Source organism: Hemitrygon akajei, chromosome 4, assembly GCF_048418815.1.
Source record: "Hemitrygon akajei chromosome 4, sHemAka1.3, whole genome shotgun sequence".
Classification (NCBI taxonomy): Eukaryota; Metazoa; Chordata; class Chondrichthyes; order Myliobatiformes; family Dasyatidae; genus Hemitrygon; species Hemitrygon akajei.
Genome location: NC_133127.1, coordinates 73,332,663 through 73,349,686, shown reverse-complemented (window position 1 = coordinate 73,349,686; position 17,024 = coordinate 73,332,663). Strand labels below are relative to the sequence as shown.

At 41.4% G+C, this 17,024-nt stretch overlaps 1 protein-coding gene across 1 annotated transcript in view; it reads left to right on the top strand.

The window, feature by feature from the left end:
• Nucleotides 1-17,024, top strand: part of fgf2 (fibroblast growth factor 2) — a 95,224-nt gene that overhangs the window by 43,397 nt on the left and 34,803 nt on the right. Inside the window, exon 2 of the mRNA XM_073042833.1 lies at nt 8,373-8,476. Within this exon, the coding sequence (XP_072898934.1) occupies nt 8,373-8,476 (104 nt within the window). The remainder of the gene's footprint in view (nt 1-8,372; nt 8,477-17,024) is intronic.

The following is a 17,024-nucleotide window of genomic DNA, read 5'->3' as shown; positions in this document are numbered from 1 at the left end:
TACTACCCTTAGAATCTTTCTTCCTCTTTGGAATGAACTGATCCTACACCTTCTGTATTATTCCCAGAAATACCTGCCATTGTTGTTCCACTGTCATCCCTGCTAGGGTATCTTTCCAGTCAACTTTGGCCAGCTCTTCCCTCGTGGCTCCATAGTCCCCTTTTGTTCAACTGTAATACTGACACTTCTGATTTTCCCTTCGCCCTCTCAAATAGTAGATTAAAATTTATCATATTATGGTCACTACCTCCTAATGGCTCCTTTACCTCGAGTTCCCTTATCAAATCTGGTTCATTACACAACAATAAATCCAGAATTGCCTTCTCCCTGGTAGGCTCCAGTACAAGCTGTTCTAAGAATCTATCTCGGAGGCACTCCACAAACTCGTTTTCTTGGGGTCCTGTACCAACCTGATTTTTCCAGTCTACCAGCATGTTGAAATCCCCCTTTACAACGGTAGCATTACCTTTGCGACATGCAAATTTTAACTCTTGATTCAACTTGCACCCTATATCCAGGCTACTGTTTTACTCACGCACCCCTTTGTAAGTGTCCATGACGGGCTTCTCTGTACTGAGTCACACTTTTCTCTCGCCATCTCTTGCCCTTCCTCTGAATTCTGTTCTCTCATATCTATTAGTACAGTTGGTGATATTTGCTTGCATTGAGGTTCATACACATCACAACTTTGTTGTGTCTGTGCAACTACATGTCAATTAAATGACCTCACCTCCGCGTGCATGCTTTTATCTGGTGTGTTCTCTTTGCAAGCGGAGGTGGGGGGGGGGGGGGGAGAACCACAGATCAATGTGAATGGATAAGTTATCAGTCCGAAAGTCATCTGAGGGAGGGGAGTCATTGCTCTACAAGAAATTATAGACACAAACTGTTAGATATTGGTGCAAACAAATTAACTGGTTACTGCTTTTACAGTATCACATTCACAAGCACTAAATCATTAGTTTCATTCAAGCAAAAGCTATCTGGGAGAGATTAGTCATTGGGCTAAATCACTTTTATTTAAACTTCAATGAAGTACAGTATGTTGTGTAATTTACACATTTTAAAGGCATTAGTAAAAATATTTAATTACTATAAATTTCTGCTGCATTACATTTAGATAGTATAGTAATAATATGAATTCAAACACAAAAGTGATGTCACTATAAGAGAAAGCAATTTTTGGCAATCAGTCTTTGTATTGAAGCTAAGTAACTTCAGTGCTAATACATTCCCAGAATGAAATATTTCCACTCAAGTGTAGTTGACACCATAGCGCCTCCACTGCAAGTACCTGGGCAGTTCAGTGTTGTGATGTCTTACATTTTCAGCACCAACACTAGTATTTCTAATAATGGTCTTTAGTGTTACCTTGTAATTGATCTTGTTTGTTTTAATGTCCACTATTAACTGAGTTAGTTATTCAAATTATTTTCAATGGATCTTCATAGGTAATAAAAAAGAAATCTTGTAAGTACTAACTTCAGAAGAATTTAAATGTATATTACTAATTCTCCTCCAAGTGAATATTTTCAGCCTTAAAAGATGCAAAGAACTGGGCTATCCATTGCATAGTGTGTTTACAGATAACACAGATATTACTTGGAAGAGAAATGGGATAAGAAATTAGACAAATCCATTGATAGATTCCCAAAATTGTTACATTCAGTAACTACTTTGGCTTTTTATGTTGCTATTAAGACCTGCTGAAGTCAAACTTCTATTTTGTATTATTGACACAAAACGAAGATGGCTGAAGGTAATTGTTCTCAACTGATTTCTTTGCTTAATGTTTCTTACGAATGTTTTGAACATGGAGGATTTACGATCCTAGTGTTGCAAGTCAATGGTGTTAAAGATTTTAATTTTCAGTTGGATTGGCTAGAAGTGGCAGAATGTACAGTCCTGTAAAAGAATAGTATTTCATTCCATGCCTCAATATTTATTATTAGTGCTTCACTCTTTTGTCTGTTAATGGGAAGGAGAACATGTAAGAAAATTATGTAGTTAATTTTCATGCCTGTAGTTAGCTGAAGTTTATAATGGAGGAAAAAAATTTAAATTTCACTATTATGTGTTTATATTAAATGTCCAGAATGATTTGTAAAGTATTGTCTTGTCAAAATAGCAATAGAAATTAAGTTTAAACTTAGTGTGGGCAGATCTTTACAGTCTCCTTTGCAAATATAAGAACTGATACATTATCAGTGTCCATCAATGTAGTTACTGTTAGAGCTCATTCAATCTTTCAAATCTTTGTTTTCTGCAATCTTATCACTATCAATAACAATTTTCAACTGGAGAAAGCCTTTTAATGTCTCATGTTTGCAGATTAAAATTGTGGCAACATTAGTATTGCAAAAATGTAATTCCAGTTAATTAGGACACATTGGGACCATTTTGGCCCAATTAAGCAGCTGAAGATAAAAGGTATTTTTTTAAAAAAAAGACAAACTGAGTAACAAATAATGTAGTTGATTGAAATACAAAACAAATTAGAATGCTACCAATACCTCTACAGCACTAAATTAGTTCCTAATATTTACCGACAGAGGAATTCATCCAGTATACACCGTGTTCATTTGTAAATGAAAAAAATTAGTGCAGACATCCCGTGCAGATAATGGACTGCCTTCATATAATGATTGCATCCTTCAGATCTTCACTGCTATTGTAACATTCAAACTGATTGTTGACACCTCAATTCTTAATTCCTAACTTGTTGAAGTAGTGAAATCATTTCATTTTCAAATCATTTCTGGCATCTGTAAGCCTGAATGCTTGAAACCGCAGTGAGCAAAACTGTTCTGAATTGTTTTAATGCTAATTTCTCAGCAACTATCAGTGCTTTTTGAACATAAACAGGCACAACTGTTTGCTACTAGCAGTGACTAAAGCTGTTTGATCTGAGCATGTGTAGTCTCCTAATAGCCACACAAGTGCATATAACTGATGCTAATTAAACCTGTTTGTCTACCCCCATATGTTCTTGCCCCAGTTAACTGGCATTGTGGCCCAATTAAACAAAGGGAATTCTGGCAATTTTCTCAATTAGTTTTTGTTCTTTAAGTTGCTCCATTAACCGATAGCCCAAATAACTGGAATCCAATGCAATTGAATTGTTGCAGTGGTGATTATAACCCATTATACGTAGCCTTGGTTTCAGCCTATACAATGGGCAACAATTTGAAATACCTGAGAACATTAGATACATAAAGAGATTGTATTACTAGTTGTCATTGTTCAAAATTCAGTTTGAGACACTTTGCTTTGGTAGTTTTCACAAGACAAGACAAAGGAGCAGAACAGTGAATCTCAATTTACTCTTACCATTTAAGGGATCATTTAACAAGCTGATAAAAGTTCCATACCTATCTTCCACTCTGCCTCCTGTAACAAACTCCATTTTCTCTCTCTGCCTTATTTGGTCTGGTGAGATCATCTAGAGGTTTCTCTAAAGATATCCTGGATGGCCACATCTGAACCCGCTGCATTGAGATACAACTCCTGAGGGACCATGTTAAGGAACTGGAGATGCATCTCGATGACCTTTGTCTGGTCAGGGAGAGTGAGGAAGTGATAGAGAGGAGTTACAGGCAGGTGGTCACTCCGGGGCCGCGGGAGACAGAGAAATGGGTCACAGTCAGGAGAGGGAAGGGAAAGAGTCAGGTACTAGAGAGTCCCCTGTGGCTGTACCCCTTGACAATAAGCACTCCTGTTTGAGTATTGTTGGGGGGGGGGGGAACAGCCTACCTGGGGGAAGCAACAGTGGCTGTGCCTCTGGCACAGAGTCTGGACCTGTAGCTCAGAAGGGTAGGGAAAGGAAGAGGAAGGCAGTGATAGGGGGCTCTAGAGTTAGGGGGTCAGACAGGCGATTCTGTGGATGCAGGAAAGAAACTGTGATGGTAGTTTGCCTCCCAGGTACCAGGGTCCGGGTTGTTTCTGATCGCGTCCAAGATATCCTGTGGTGGGAGGGAGAACAGCCAGAGGTTGTGGTACATATTAGTACCAACGACATAGGTAGGAAAAGGGAAGAGGTCCTGAAAGAAGACTACAGGGAGTTAGGAAGGAAGTTGAAAAGCAGGACCTCAAAGGTAGTAATCTCAGGAGTACTGCTTGTGCCACGTGACAGTGAGAATAGGAATAGAATGAGGTGGAGGATAAATGCGAGGCTGAGGGATTGGAGCAGGGGGTAGGGATTCAGATTTCTGGATCATTGGGACCTCTTTTGGGGCAGGTGTGACCTGTCCAAAAAGGACGGGTTGTACTTGAATCCTAGGGGGACCAATATTCTGGCGGGCAGGCTTGATAGAGCTGTTGGGGAGGGTTTAAACTAGTTTGGCAGGGGGGTGGGAATCAGAATGTGAGTGCAGGGATTAAGGTAGAAGGACAAGGGCATGATGCTAAGAGTTCTGAGTTGATGAGGAAGGACAGGCAAGGGACGAAACATAATTGTAGCCAGTTAAAGGGGTTGAATGTGTCTATTTCAATGCTAGGAGTATAAGGAACAAGGAGGATGACTTTAGAGCATGGATTAGTACGTGGAACTACGATGTTGTGGCCGTTACTGAAACTTGGTTGGAGGAAGAGCAGGATTGGATGATGCAGGTCCCGGGGTTCAGGTGTTTTAAAAGGAATAGGATAGGAGGTAGAAAAGGGAGGAGAGTGGCATTGCTGGTCAGGGATAGTATCACGGCTATAGAAAGGGAGGACGCTGCAGAGGGAGTGTCCACTGAGTCGGTCTGGGTGGAAGTCAGAAATAGGAAGGGATCAATCACTGTGCTGGGAGTAGTCTATAGGCCCCCAAATAGCCCTCGGGACACCGAGGAGCAGATAAGCAGGCAGATTTTAGAATGGTGCACAAAATACAGGGTCGTAGTTACAGGTGATTTCAACTTCCCTCATATTGACTGGCACCTCCTGAGTGCAAGGGGGATAGATGGGGCTGAATTTGTCAGGTGTGTTCAAGAGGGATTCCTGACACAGTATGTGGACCGGCCGACGAGAGGAGAGGCTAAACTGGATCTAGTTCTGGGTAATGAATCTGGTCAAGTGACAGACCTCTTGCTGGGGGAGCATTTTGGTGAGGGTGACCACAACTCCCTTAGCTTCAGCATAGCTATGGAAAGGGATAAAATCAGACGAAATGGTAAAGTGCTTAACTGGGGAAGGGCTACCTTTGAAGGGGTGAGGCAGGAACTAGCAAGAGTAAATTAGAAACATGTTCAAAGGGGAAAGCACAGAAGTAATGTGGGAGAAGTGTAGGGACCACTTGAGCTGGGTTCAGGATAGGTTTGTCCCACTGAGGCAAGGAAAAAATGGTAGGAAAAGGGAACTGTGGCTGACGAAACACGTGAGGCAAGTCGTCAAGAGGAAATAGGAAGCATATGTTAGATATAGGAAGCAGGAAGTAGGAGGGGCTCATGAGAAATGTAGGGTAGCCAGGAAGGAGCTAAAGAAAGGACTTGGGAGAGCTCAAAGGGGGCATGAGAAGGCCTTGGTATGTAGGATTTAGGAGAACCCCAAGGCGTTCTATGTGTATGTGAAGAACAGGAGGATGACGAGAACGAAGGTGGGACCGCTAAAGGATAAAGAGGGCCTGGAGGCGGAGGAGGTTGGGGAGGTCCTAAATGAATACTTTGCTTCAGTATTCACAAGTGAAAAGAATCTTGATCAGGGTGAGGTCGAAATAGAGCAGGCCTGTGTGCTGGACAATGTGGAGATTAAGGAAGAAGTAGTGCTGGATCTTAAAAACATCAAGATTGATAAATCCCCATGGCCGGATAGGATACACCCCAGGTTGTTGTGGGAATTGAGAGAAGAGATCGCTGGAGCATTAGCTATGATCTTTGAATCCTCGTCGGCTACAGGGGAAGTGCTGGAGGACTGGAGAATGGCAAATGTATTTCTCTTGTTTAAAAAAGGTAATGAGAAACCTGGGAACTATAGACCAGTGAGTCTTACGTCGGTGGTCTGCAAACTACTGGAAAGGATTCTTAAGGATAGGATCTACGAGCATTTGGAGAAGTACAGTCTGCTCATGGATAGTCAACATGGCTTTGTGAAGGGAAGATCGTGCCTCACGAGCCTAATTGCGTTTTTTGAAGACGTAACAAAAGAAATTGATGAGAGTAGGGCAGTAGATGTGGTCTACATGGACTTTAGCAAGGCATTTGACAAGGCCCCTCACGAGAGACTCATCCAGAAAGTCATGAGGCATGGGATAAGTGGAACCTTGGCTGTTTGGATTTAAAAAAATTGGCTTAAAGGAAGAAAGCAGAGGGTAGTTGTGAAAGAAAAGTATTCTGCCTGGAGGTCGGTGACTATGGAGTGCTGCAAGGATCTGTCCTGGGACCCCTGCTATTTGTGATTTTTATAAATGACCTGGATGTAGAGGCGGAAGGATGAGTGAGTAAGTTTGCAGATGACATGAAGATTGGAGGAGTTGTGGATGGAGTTTCAGGTTGTTGAAGGTTACAAGATGATATAGACAGGCTGCAGAGTTGGGTAGAAAAATGGCAGATGGAGTTCAATCCGGACAAGTGTGAGGTGATGCATTTTGGAAGGACAAACCAGAAGACTGAGTACAGGATTAATGGTCAGTTACTTAAGAGTGTGGATGAACAAAGGGACCTTGGGGTTCAAATCCATACATCCCTCAAGGTTGCTGCGCAGGTTGATAGGGTAGTTAAGAAGGCCTGTGGAATGCTAGGCTTCATTAACGGGGATTGAGTTCAAGAGTAGAGAAGTCATGTTGCAACTCTACAAATCTCTGGTGAGACCGCACTTAGAGTATTGTGTTCAATTCTGGTCACCTCATTATAGGAAGGATGTGGAAGCTATGGAGAGGGTGCAGAGGAGATTTACCAGGATGTTGCCTGGTCATATGAAGCAAGGTTAGCAGAGCTGGGACTTTTCTCTTTGGAGTGTAGAAGAATGAGAGGGGACTTGATAGAGGTCTACAAGATTATGAGAGGGCTAGATTGGGTGGATAGTCAGTACCTGTTTCCCAGGGCACCAATAGCAAACATCAGAGGGCATATATACAAAATTAAGGGAGGGGAGTTTAGGGGAGACATCAGGGGTAAGTTTTTTTACAGACGGTTGTGAGTGCCTGGAATGACTTGCCAGGGATGGTGGTGGAGGCTAAAACATTAGGGGTATTTCAGAGCCTCTTGGACAGGCACATGGATGAAAGAAAAATAGAGGGTTATGGAGTAGTGTGGGTTTAGTACTTTTTTAAAGGATTATATGGGTCGGCACAACATGGAGGGCTGAAGAACCTGTACTGCACTGTAGTGTTCTATGGTTCTTCCTTCCTGAATCAGGACTTCCCCCTCTCCACAGCCCTTCTCCACATCTCACCCATATCCCTGCAACTCTACTTATGTACTCTCTTCCTGGGCACAGAAAGGACAGATTCCCTGGTCCTCACCTTGTATTCCAGCCTTCATTCAGCAGGTGTTCCTTTGTGATTTCCGGGAGTTTCAACAGGATTCCAACATTAAATGGATTTCCCCTTCCTCTCCCCATTCAGCCTTCTGAGGGTCTGTTCCCCGCACAGTTCTCTGGTCAATCTTCTGTTCCCACCAGCCACTCCCCTTCGTACACCACTTGGTCCATACACCTACTGGAGATGCCACACCTGTCTCTCTCTTTCCCATCCACAAGCCAGAGACCCAAACAGTTCTCCAAATGAATGATGCACTTGTGCATCTACCAGTCTGGTGTACTGCATTTGATATTTACATTGTGATCTTAGCATTGGAGAAACCTAACATAGACTGGGCGATACCTTTGCAGAGCACCTTTGTTCAGGCAACAGAGTGACTCGGGATTGCTGTTGCCTACTGCTTTAATTCTCCATTACACGGGTACTCTGACTAAGTTGAATGTGGCCTCCTACACAAGTAATAACAATGCTCAACATAAACTTTAACAATACTACTTTTGTCTAGGCACACTAGCCTTCTGGATTTGATTCCACAATTCTGGGCTGCTTGCTTTCTTTGTTTCAGGCCTGCCGCTTCTGCTGCAACTTAATGATATTGGCTCCATTTTTATTTCCAGCTTCTCTATCCTGCCATTTGCTTCCCTCAGTTTACCATCCTGACGTAAAGTATTGCTATTTCTTCATTGGCATTGGATCAACCCTCAAATTGCTAAGTAACAGCTATAAGGCATTAATGCAGGCTGCACTAGTGCAAGGAGGAATCTTGGTATTAAAGATAATTTAAAATTACCTGCAACTCCATCTGTTCTGTGAATTAAAAATAATTTCAACACAAGGCATTGCTCCCTCCCTAACCCAAACCCTTTTGGCAGTTGTTTTGATGACATGTAATATATGTTTTGAAATCCATTTTTTCCAGTTAAACTGCAGCTGCAGGCAGAATCTATCGGAGTTATATCAATCAAGGGAATTTGTGCCAATCGTTATCTTGCTATGAATGAAGATGGCAGATTGTATGGATCGGTAAGAATTTCTTTGATAATATCAATACCTGATGCTTTCATTCCTTTACTGCATGTTATAAATTAAAAATTCTTTTGTGTATGCACACATTTGAATGTTCAAGTTAAACATGTAGATTACTAATGATATTTCCTTTCTTTAAAATAATACTTGTATACAGCAGGAGCTAGGTGATACTTTATAGCAGGGAGAGTCACAATCATGTTAGCTCACATAAATCTTTGTATGGGCAAAAAGGTTTGGCCAACAATTGTGAACTTTTTTCGGAAAAATAAAATTGCGTATGTGTGAGTACACATGAGAAGCTCAATAGAATCAATGAAATTCTGCACCCAATATGAAGGACAACAACCAATGTGGAAAACCAAAATTGTAAAAATAGGAAAAACAAAAAAGAGCAATAAATACGGAGAACGTGAGGTGAATAGTTCTTGAAAACAAATCCAGTTCAATGGGAACAATTCATTGTGGGGTGAGTGAAGTTATCCCCTTGGATTTAAGAGCCTGATGGCCAAGGGGTAATAACTGTTCCTCTATGTGGGCAGTTCATAAGCTGAGCTGCTCAGGAAGTAGACATGCATAGATGAACGAAGTATGTTGGAGAGGACATCAGAGCAGCTAGGAGAAGACAAGCAGAAGAGGGAAAAATGGCCTCAGTGGGAGGGTCGTAGGGGTGGGTGGTAGGGTTGGAAGTGGCAAGAATGCCTTAATCCCACCTGGCAGAAGATGCATGAATGGTCTGTAATGGCCCGTAAATAGACAATAGGTGCAGAAGTAGACCATTCAGCCCTTCGAGCCTGCACCACCATTCTGAGATCATGGCTGATCATCTACTATCAATACCCAGTTCCTGCCTTGTCCCCATATCCCTTGATTCCCCTATCCATAAGATAGCTATCTAGCTCCTTCTTGAAAGCATCCAGAGAATTGGCCTCCACTGCCTTCCGAGGCAGTGCATTCCACACCCCCACAACTCTCTGGGAGAAGAAGTTTTTCCTTAACTCTGTCCTAAATGACCTACCCCTTATTCTCAAACCATGCCCTCTGGTACTGGACTCTCTCAGCATCTGGAACATATTTCCTGCCTCTATCTTGTCCAATCCCTTAATAATCTTATATGTTGCAATCAGATCCCCTCTCAATCTCCTTAATTCCAGCATGTACAAGCCCAGTCTCTCTAACCTCTCTGCGTAAGACAGTCCAGACATCCCAGGAATTAACCTCGTGAATCTACGCTGCACTTCCTCTACAGCCAGGATGTCCTTCCTTAACCCTGGAGACCAAAACTGTACACAATACTCCAGGTGTGGTCTCATCAGGGCCCTGTACAAATGCAAGAGGATTAGCCTTCTTCACTGCCTGCTGCACTTGCTCATTCACCTTCAGTGACTGATGAACAAGGACTCCTAGATCTCTTTGTATTACTCCCTTACCTAACTCTACACCATTCAGATAATAATCTGCCTTCCTGTTCTTACTCCCAAAGTGGATAACCTCACACTTATTCATATTAAAAGTCATCTGCCAAGTATCTGCCCACTCACCCAGCTTATCCAAGTCACCCTGAATTCTCCTAACATCCTCATCACATGTCACACTGCCACCCAGTTTAGTATCATCAGCAAACTTGCTGATGTTATTCTCAATGCCTTCATCTAAATCGTTGATGTAAATCGTAAACAGCTGTGGTCCCAATACCGAGCCCTGTGGCACCCCACTAATCACCACCTGCCATTCCGAGAAACACCCATTCACCATTACCCTTTGCTTTCTATCTGCCAACCAGTTTTCTATTCATGTCAATATCTTCCCCCCCAATGCCATGAGCTCTGATTTTACCCACCAGTCTCCTATGTGGGACCTTATCAAATGCCTTCTGAAGATCAAGGTACACTACATCCACTGGATCTCCCTTGTCTAACTTCCTGGTTACATCCTCGAAAAACTCCAATAGATTAGTCAAGCATGATTTGCCCTTGGTAAATCCATGCTGGCTTGGCCCAATCCTATCACTGCTATCTAGATATGCCACTATTTCATCTTTAATAATGGACTCTAGCATCTTCCCCACTACTGATGTTAGGCTGACAGGACGATAGTTCTCTGTTTTCTCCCTCCCTCCCTTTCTTAAAAAGTGGGATAACATTAGCCATTTTTCAATCCTCAGGAACTGATCCTGAATCTAAAGAACATTGGAAAATGATTACCAATGCATCCGCAATTTCCAGAGCCACCTCCGTTAGTACCCTAGGATGCAGACCATCTGGACCTGGGGATTTGTCAGCCTTCAGTCCCATCAGTCTACTCATCACCGTTTCCTTCCTAATGTCAATCTGTTTCATTTCCTCTGTTATCCTATGTCCTTGGCCCATCTTTACATCTGGGAGATTGCTTGTGTCTTCCCTAGTGAAGATAGATCTAAAGTACTCATTAAATTCTTCTGCCATTTCTCTGTTTCCCATAACAATTTCACCCAATTCATTCTTCAAGGGCCCAACATTGTTCTTAACTACTTTCTCTTCACCTACCTAAAAAAGCTTTTGCTATCCTCCTTTATATTCCTGGCTAGCTTGCGTTCGTACCTCATTTTTTTTCTCCCCGTATTGCCTTTTTAGTTAAGTTCTGTTGTTCCTTAAAAATTTCCCAATCGTCAGTCCTCCCACTCACCTTAGCTCTGTCATACTTTTTTTTTAATGCTATGCAATCACAATGTGCTCCATATCCATCTTGCCAGTCTTCCAAATGCTCGTGTCTGGGATGTCTGCGGGTCAAGTGTTTGTAATGCACTGAAGACCCATATTAGCAACTTGGACAAAGAAATACTATCATCATCTTCTGTTTGTCCCCATTAATCCACCTGACTAATCCCATGCTCTCGCACATACTTTTTGTTTGGTCCATGCTCCTACCACCACCTCTGCAACATTAAATCACTGGTTTTGTTTCCCAGTTCTGATGGTGTTTTGCTGACCTGAATATTAACTGTGTCTCTTTCTACAGAACCCACCTTATCTGCTGAGTGTTTCTAGTATTTTATGCTTTTATTTTGAACATCCTAATAGGTTTATAAATGTATGTAAACTGGTGATTTTGGGTTCCTGTGAGATTTTTGACACCATTTTAGCTCAAAAACCTGAAAGGCTAATTTATTACTCTTAGTACCAATTATTAAACTTAATTTTCATTTGCCCCAGATTAATATTTAGAATCCTTAAATTGTAAAACCAAATCTTCACCCTGCTGATGCTAATAATATATTAATTATGTATCATACTGAAGTGTAGTAGTTTGCTGTATGACGTTGCATAAAGAAGTACCTCATGCAGGTTCAGTGGTTTTTGTACTTTATGGATTGCGTGCATATTTTTTTCTACAATGAAAAAAATTCCTGTTCGGTTGAAAGGAAAGGTTAAAGGTTTGAAAGCGCCATGGTTTTCAAGGGATATTAGAAACTTGGTTCGAAAAAAGAGGGATGTCTACAATAGATATAGGCAGCATGGAGTAAAGGAATTGCTCGAGGAATATAAAGAATGTAAAAGGAAACTTAAGAAAGAGATTAGAAAAGCTAAAAGAAGTTACGAGTTTGGTTTGGCAAATAAGGTGGAAGTAAATCCGAAAGGCTTCTACAGTTATATTAAAAGCAAGAGGATAGTGAGGGATAAAATTGGTCCCTTAGAGAATCAGGGTGGTCAGCTATGTGTGGAGCCGAGGGAGATGGGAGAGATTTTGAACGATTTCTTCTCTTCGGTATTCACTAAGGAGAAGGATATCGAATGGTGTAAGGTGTGGGAAACAAGTAAGGAAGTTATGGAACCTATGACAATTAAAGAGGTGGAAGTACTGGCGCTTTTAAGAAATTTAAAAGTGGATAAATCTCCGGGTCCTGACCGGATATTCCCCAGGACCTTGAGGGAAGTTTGTGTAGAGATAGCAGGAGCTCTGACGGAGATCTTTCAGATGTCATTAGAAACAGGGATTGTGCCGGAGGATTGGCGTATTGCTCATGTGGTTCCATTGTTTAAAAAGGGTTCTAGAAGTAAGCCTGGCAATTATAGACCTGTCAGTTTGACATCAGTGGTGGGTAAATTAATGGAAAGTATTCTTAGAGATAGTATTTATAATTATCTGGATAGACAGGATCTGATTAGGAGTAGCCAGCATGGATTTGTGCGTGGAAGGTCATGTTTGACAAACCTTATTGAATTTTTTGAAGTAGTTACGAGGAATGTTGACGAGGGTAAGGCAGTGGATGTAGTCTATATGGACTTCAGCAAGGCCTTTGACAAAGTTCCACATGGAAGGTTAGTTAAGAAGGTTCAGTCGTTAGGTATTAATGCTGGAGTAATAAAATGGATTCAACAGTGGCTAGATGGGAGATGCCAGAGAGTAGTGGTGGATAATTGTTTATCGGGATGGAGGCCGGTGACTAGCGGGGTGCCTCAGGGATCTGTTTTGGGCCCAATGTTCTTTGTAATATACATAAATGATCTGGATGATGGGGTGGTAAATTGGATTAGTAAGTATGCTGATGATACTAAGGTAGGAGGTGTTGTGGATAATGAGGTGGGTTTTCAAAGCTTGCAGGGAGATTTATGCCGGTTAGAAGAATGGGCTGAACGTTGGCAGATGGAGTTTAATGCTGAGAAGTGTGAGGTTCTACATTTTGGCAGGAATAATCCAAATAGAACATACAGGGTAAATGGTAGGGCATTGAGGAATGCAGTGGAACAGAGAGATCTAGGAATAACAGTGCATAGTTCCCTGAAGGTGGAGTCTCATGTAGATAGGGTGGTGAAGAAGGCTTTTGGAACGCTGGCCTTTATAAATCAGAGCATTGAGTACAGAAGTTGGGATGTAATGTTAAAATTGTACAAGGCATTGGTAAGGCCAAATTTGGAATATTGTGTACAGTTCTGGTCACCGAATTATAGGAAAGATATCAATAAATTAGAGAGAGTGCAGAGACGATTTACTAGGATGTTACCAGGGTTTCAGCACTTAAGTTACAGAGAAAGGTTGAACAAGTTAGGTCTCTATTCATTGGAGCGTAGAAGGTTGAGGGGGGATTTGATCGAGGTATTTAAAATGTTGAGAGGGATAGATAGAGTTGACGTGAATAGGCTGTTTCCATTGAGAGTAGGGGAGATTCAAACGAGAGGACATGATTTGAGAGTTAGGGGGCAAAAGTTTAAGGGAAACACGAGGGGGTATTTCTTTACTCAGAGAGTGATAGCTGTGTGGAATGAGCTTCCTGTAGAAGTAGTAGAGGCCAGATCAGTTGTGTCATTTAAGGTAAAATTGGATAGGTATATGGATAGGAAAGGAGTGGAGGGTTATGGGCTGAGTGCGGGTAGGTGGGACTAGGTGAGATTAAGAGTTCGGCACGGACTAGGAGGGCCGGAATGGCCTGTTTCCGTGCTGTGATTGTTATATGGTGTTATATGGTTAATGAGTTCAGTTGTTGAAATCATATGACTGAAATGGTCCTTGGGTTAAGCTCCTCTATACTTTTGGGTACTTAATTTCTATTGATGCTTTTATGCATTATCGACTGGTAACCGCACTCTGTGAGGTTATGTCTCTGGATTGATAGTAAATTAGATATCCCACCTTCTCCAGAAAAGTTGAGCAAGTGATGTGTCACAGTTCTTGAAGAATAGTAGGGGATGGCGGTAGCGCCCTGTTGGATATTTATCACTCGAATATTGCTGAGAAAAGAGACAGTAGTTGTCTTATTGCTGTGTTTGTTAGCTCTCCTTTTCTACCATGTTACATGTAGAATCATAAATGGCTAAAATCATAAACAGCAGGGAAACTAAATGTTTTACTGAGATGTTTTAAGTGCAAGATTTTGCACTAAAGGATTTCAATTTGTTTATTTGCCTAGTTGTCTACTGATTTTCAAATCTTTTGTGAAATCTTTGAAATCTGCACTCATTTCTTTGCTGTATCAGCAAACACTCTTCCAGTGACGTAATTAAAGCATCTAGATCCAATCACTGCATCACCTTGCTTTAATAATCATCTCAGAGGTTCTCTAACAAAATGTTTCATTTCTCAAGATGTCCATCTGCCCTTTTTAAAATGAATACATCAATACTAAAAGAGGGGTTGTACTGTACTGTGCACATTGCCAAATGGGATTTCTTAGATTGTTTCAGAGAAGATACTTGCATAATGTTTATTTCATTAGCTAAATATGAAAAACTAATGTGCAGCTCCTCTGTATGAATCAGTACCTGCCCCTTTTATGTTGCAAATTAGCACAGCTGACGTAATAATTTTAGTACTTCATTGCTAAATTGCTATTTCTTACCTATACATGGAATATAAGCCATTTTGGCAGCCTGTGACTTGGATTATCTCCAGTTGTTTTGTTCTGCATCCAACATAAACGATAATTTCCAGAAACAATTTAGCACTTTCTGTGAACTAAGGTCTGAATATTCACAAAAGTTTTGAAAGTAGGAGAGCATAGGATTTTGAAAACCCTTATTTACTATTGATATGCGCACTGAAAATGGTAAGTGCATATTTAGCAGTGGGAAGATGTAATGTTTTTGCCAGACTGCATCTGAACCTGGCACCTGAAGTTTCTGTTAATCGTCTGTATTGTTTTCCGTCAGTGTACGCCACAAAAATACAGCATGGAAGGTTTTTTTTGGGGGGGAGGGGGGTGAAATTCCTTGTTGCTTAGTTCTTTGGCAAATTACTTTCATTCTATTGACCCTTCTACCAATGGGAACATCTTGTATAACTTTTTTATGTCTGTATCCTTTGTGATTTTTTTAAAAAATCGCTCCTATTTCTACCTTTTCCATGTAACAAAGAGTAAGCAATCTTCTCCAGTTCTTTCAGCAGCCAACCTACCACCATCCTATTGAAGTGTTGTTGTCTCTCAGATCATGATGCTTCTGAGCTTTATTTTATATGAAATATTGTAAACAAAGTCATTAATATAGATTTTTAAAAATTTAGTGGTCTGAACTCTGGAGAAACATCACTGTACACTTGTTTCCTGTACCGGCACTGGTATTGATGGCAGCAATAAATGTCCCCTCTGGCCATCTTCTCAATTGTGCCCCAGGTGTGGTTCAGGGTTGTTGACCTGAGCTGAAGCTCCGAGCCTGGAGGACCGGTAGACAACTCTTAGTCTGGCCTCTACCCTTTGACCTGTTTGGCATCGGTGACCCTACCAAGAATCAAAAGCACAGGGCCCTGACTCCAGCCAACATAGCTCTTGGGTCATTGAGGCATGCAAGCCTCCAATCCCTACGATGAGGTTGTGGACCTCTTGCAGGGTATACTTTTCATTTCAGTGCTAATGTTTAATGTCTCCTAGCCAATTTCCTATCCATGCTGGGACTGCCCCCTTATTCCTTGCACTTTATTTTGATGACATAATTAATCCCAACTCTTATAGGACATCAAATCATGCAGTGTTTTTCATTGGGTATACTCAAAGTATGAAATGGTTAACACTAACATATAATGCCTGTTAAAATAGAACCACGGTGGTTCGGATATCCTAAACAACTTCATTATTTCTTGTTGCTTTCTAGTGAATGAAAAAAACTTGTTGGAAATGAGCTGTGTGCTCTCGATTATTTAACTGACAAATTAAAATACTCTGGATTGTTTATTACAGACCTTCTTGGTTTCTGCATTCTCAAAGGCAGGAGGTTTTTCCAATATCTTTGTATAGTTTAATCAAATGTTACTTGATTGGCCTAGAGTTCATGATTGAAGTGAAAGAGCCATACTTGGTTCAACCATCTGGTAGTGTTTGAGACTAGTTAGACTTGGATATGTTATTATATTTTTATATATCATAGTCATAGTGAAGTACAGAACAGAAAAGGTCCTTCAACCCATCTAATCCATGCCAAAAACCACTTAAACTGCCGGTGACCTGCACCAAGACCACAGCCCTCCATATCCCTGCTATCCATGTATCTATCCAAACTTGTACTGGCAGCTCATTCCACACTCCCACAACCTTCTGGGTGAAGAAGTTCCCCCTCATGTTCCTCTTGAATGTTTCATTTTTCACCCTTAACCCATGATTCTGATTGTAGTCCCACCCAACCTCTATAGAAAACAATACTTGCTTTATGAGGATTTAAATTCCAACCAGATAAAACTCAGGATCATATTTTCTTTTTACGCCTTGCTGTCTTCTAAGATTTTCCTGTATAAATCACTAGGTCTTGCTGGAATGTGGGGGATGTGGACAGCATGGTGGTATGGTCATCTCATAGCTCCTGTGATCCAAGTGGGATTCTGACATCTGGTGCTGTCTGTATGTGGATATTGCACAATCTGTGACCATGAGAGCACCCAGAGGAAAGTCCATTTTCCTCCTACATTCTGAAGATGTGCTGATTGTTTTTTTTTAGCAACTAAACTTACTCCTAGTGTTTTGTGTGTGGCAAGATCATCAGGAGGCAGTTAAAGGTCATGTGTGAGAGAACAGATGACAACAGTGAATTGTCAGGAAGTGGGATTCAAGCCGAGCATTGACTCAGTGACCTGGTGTGCTCAGAGT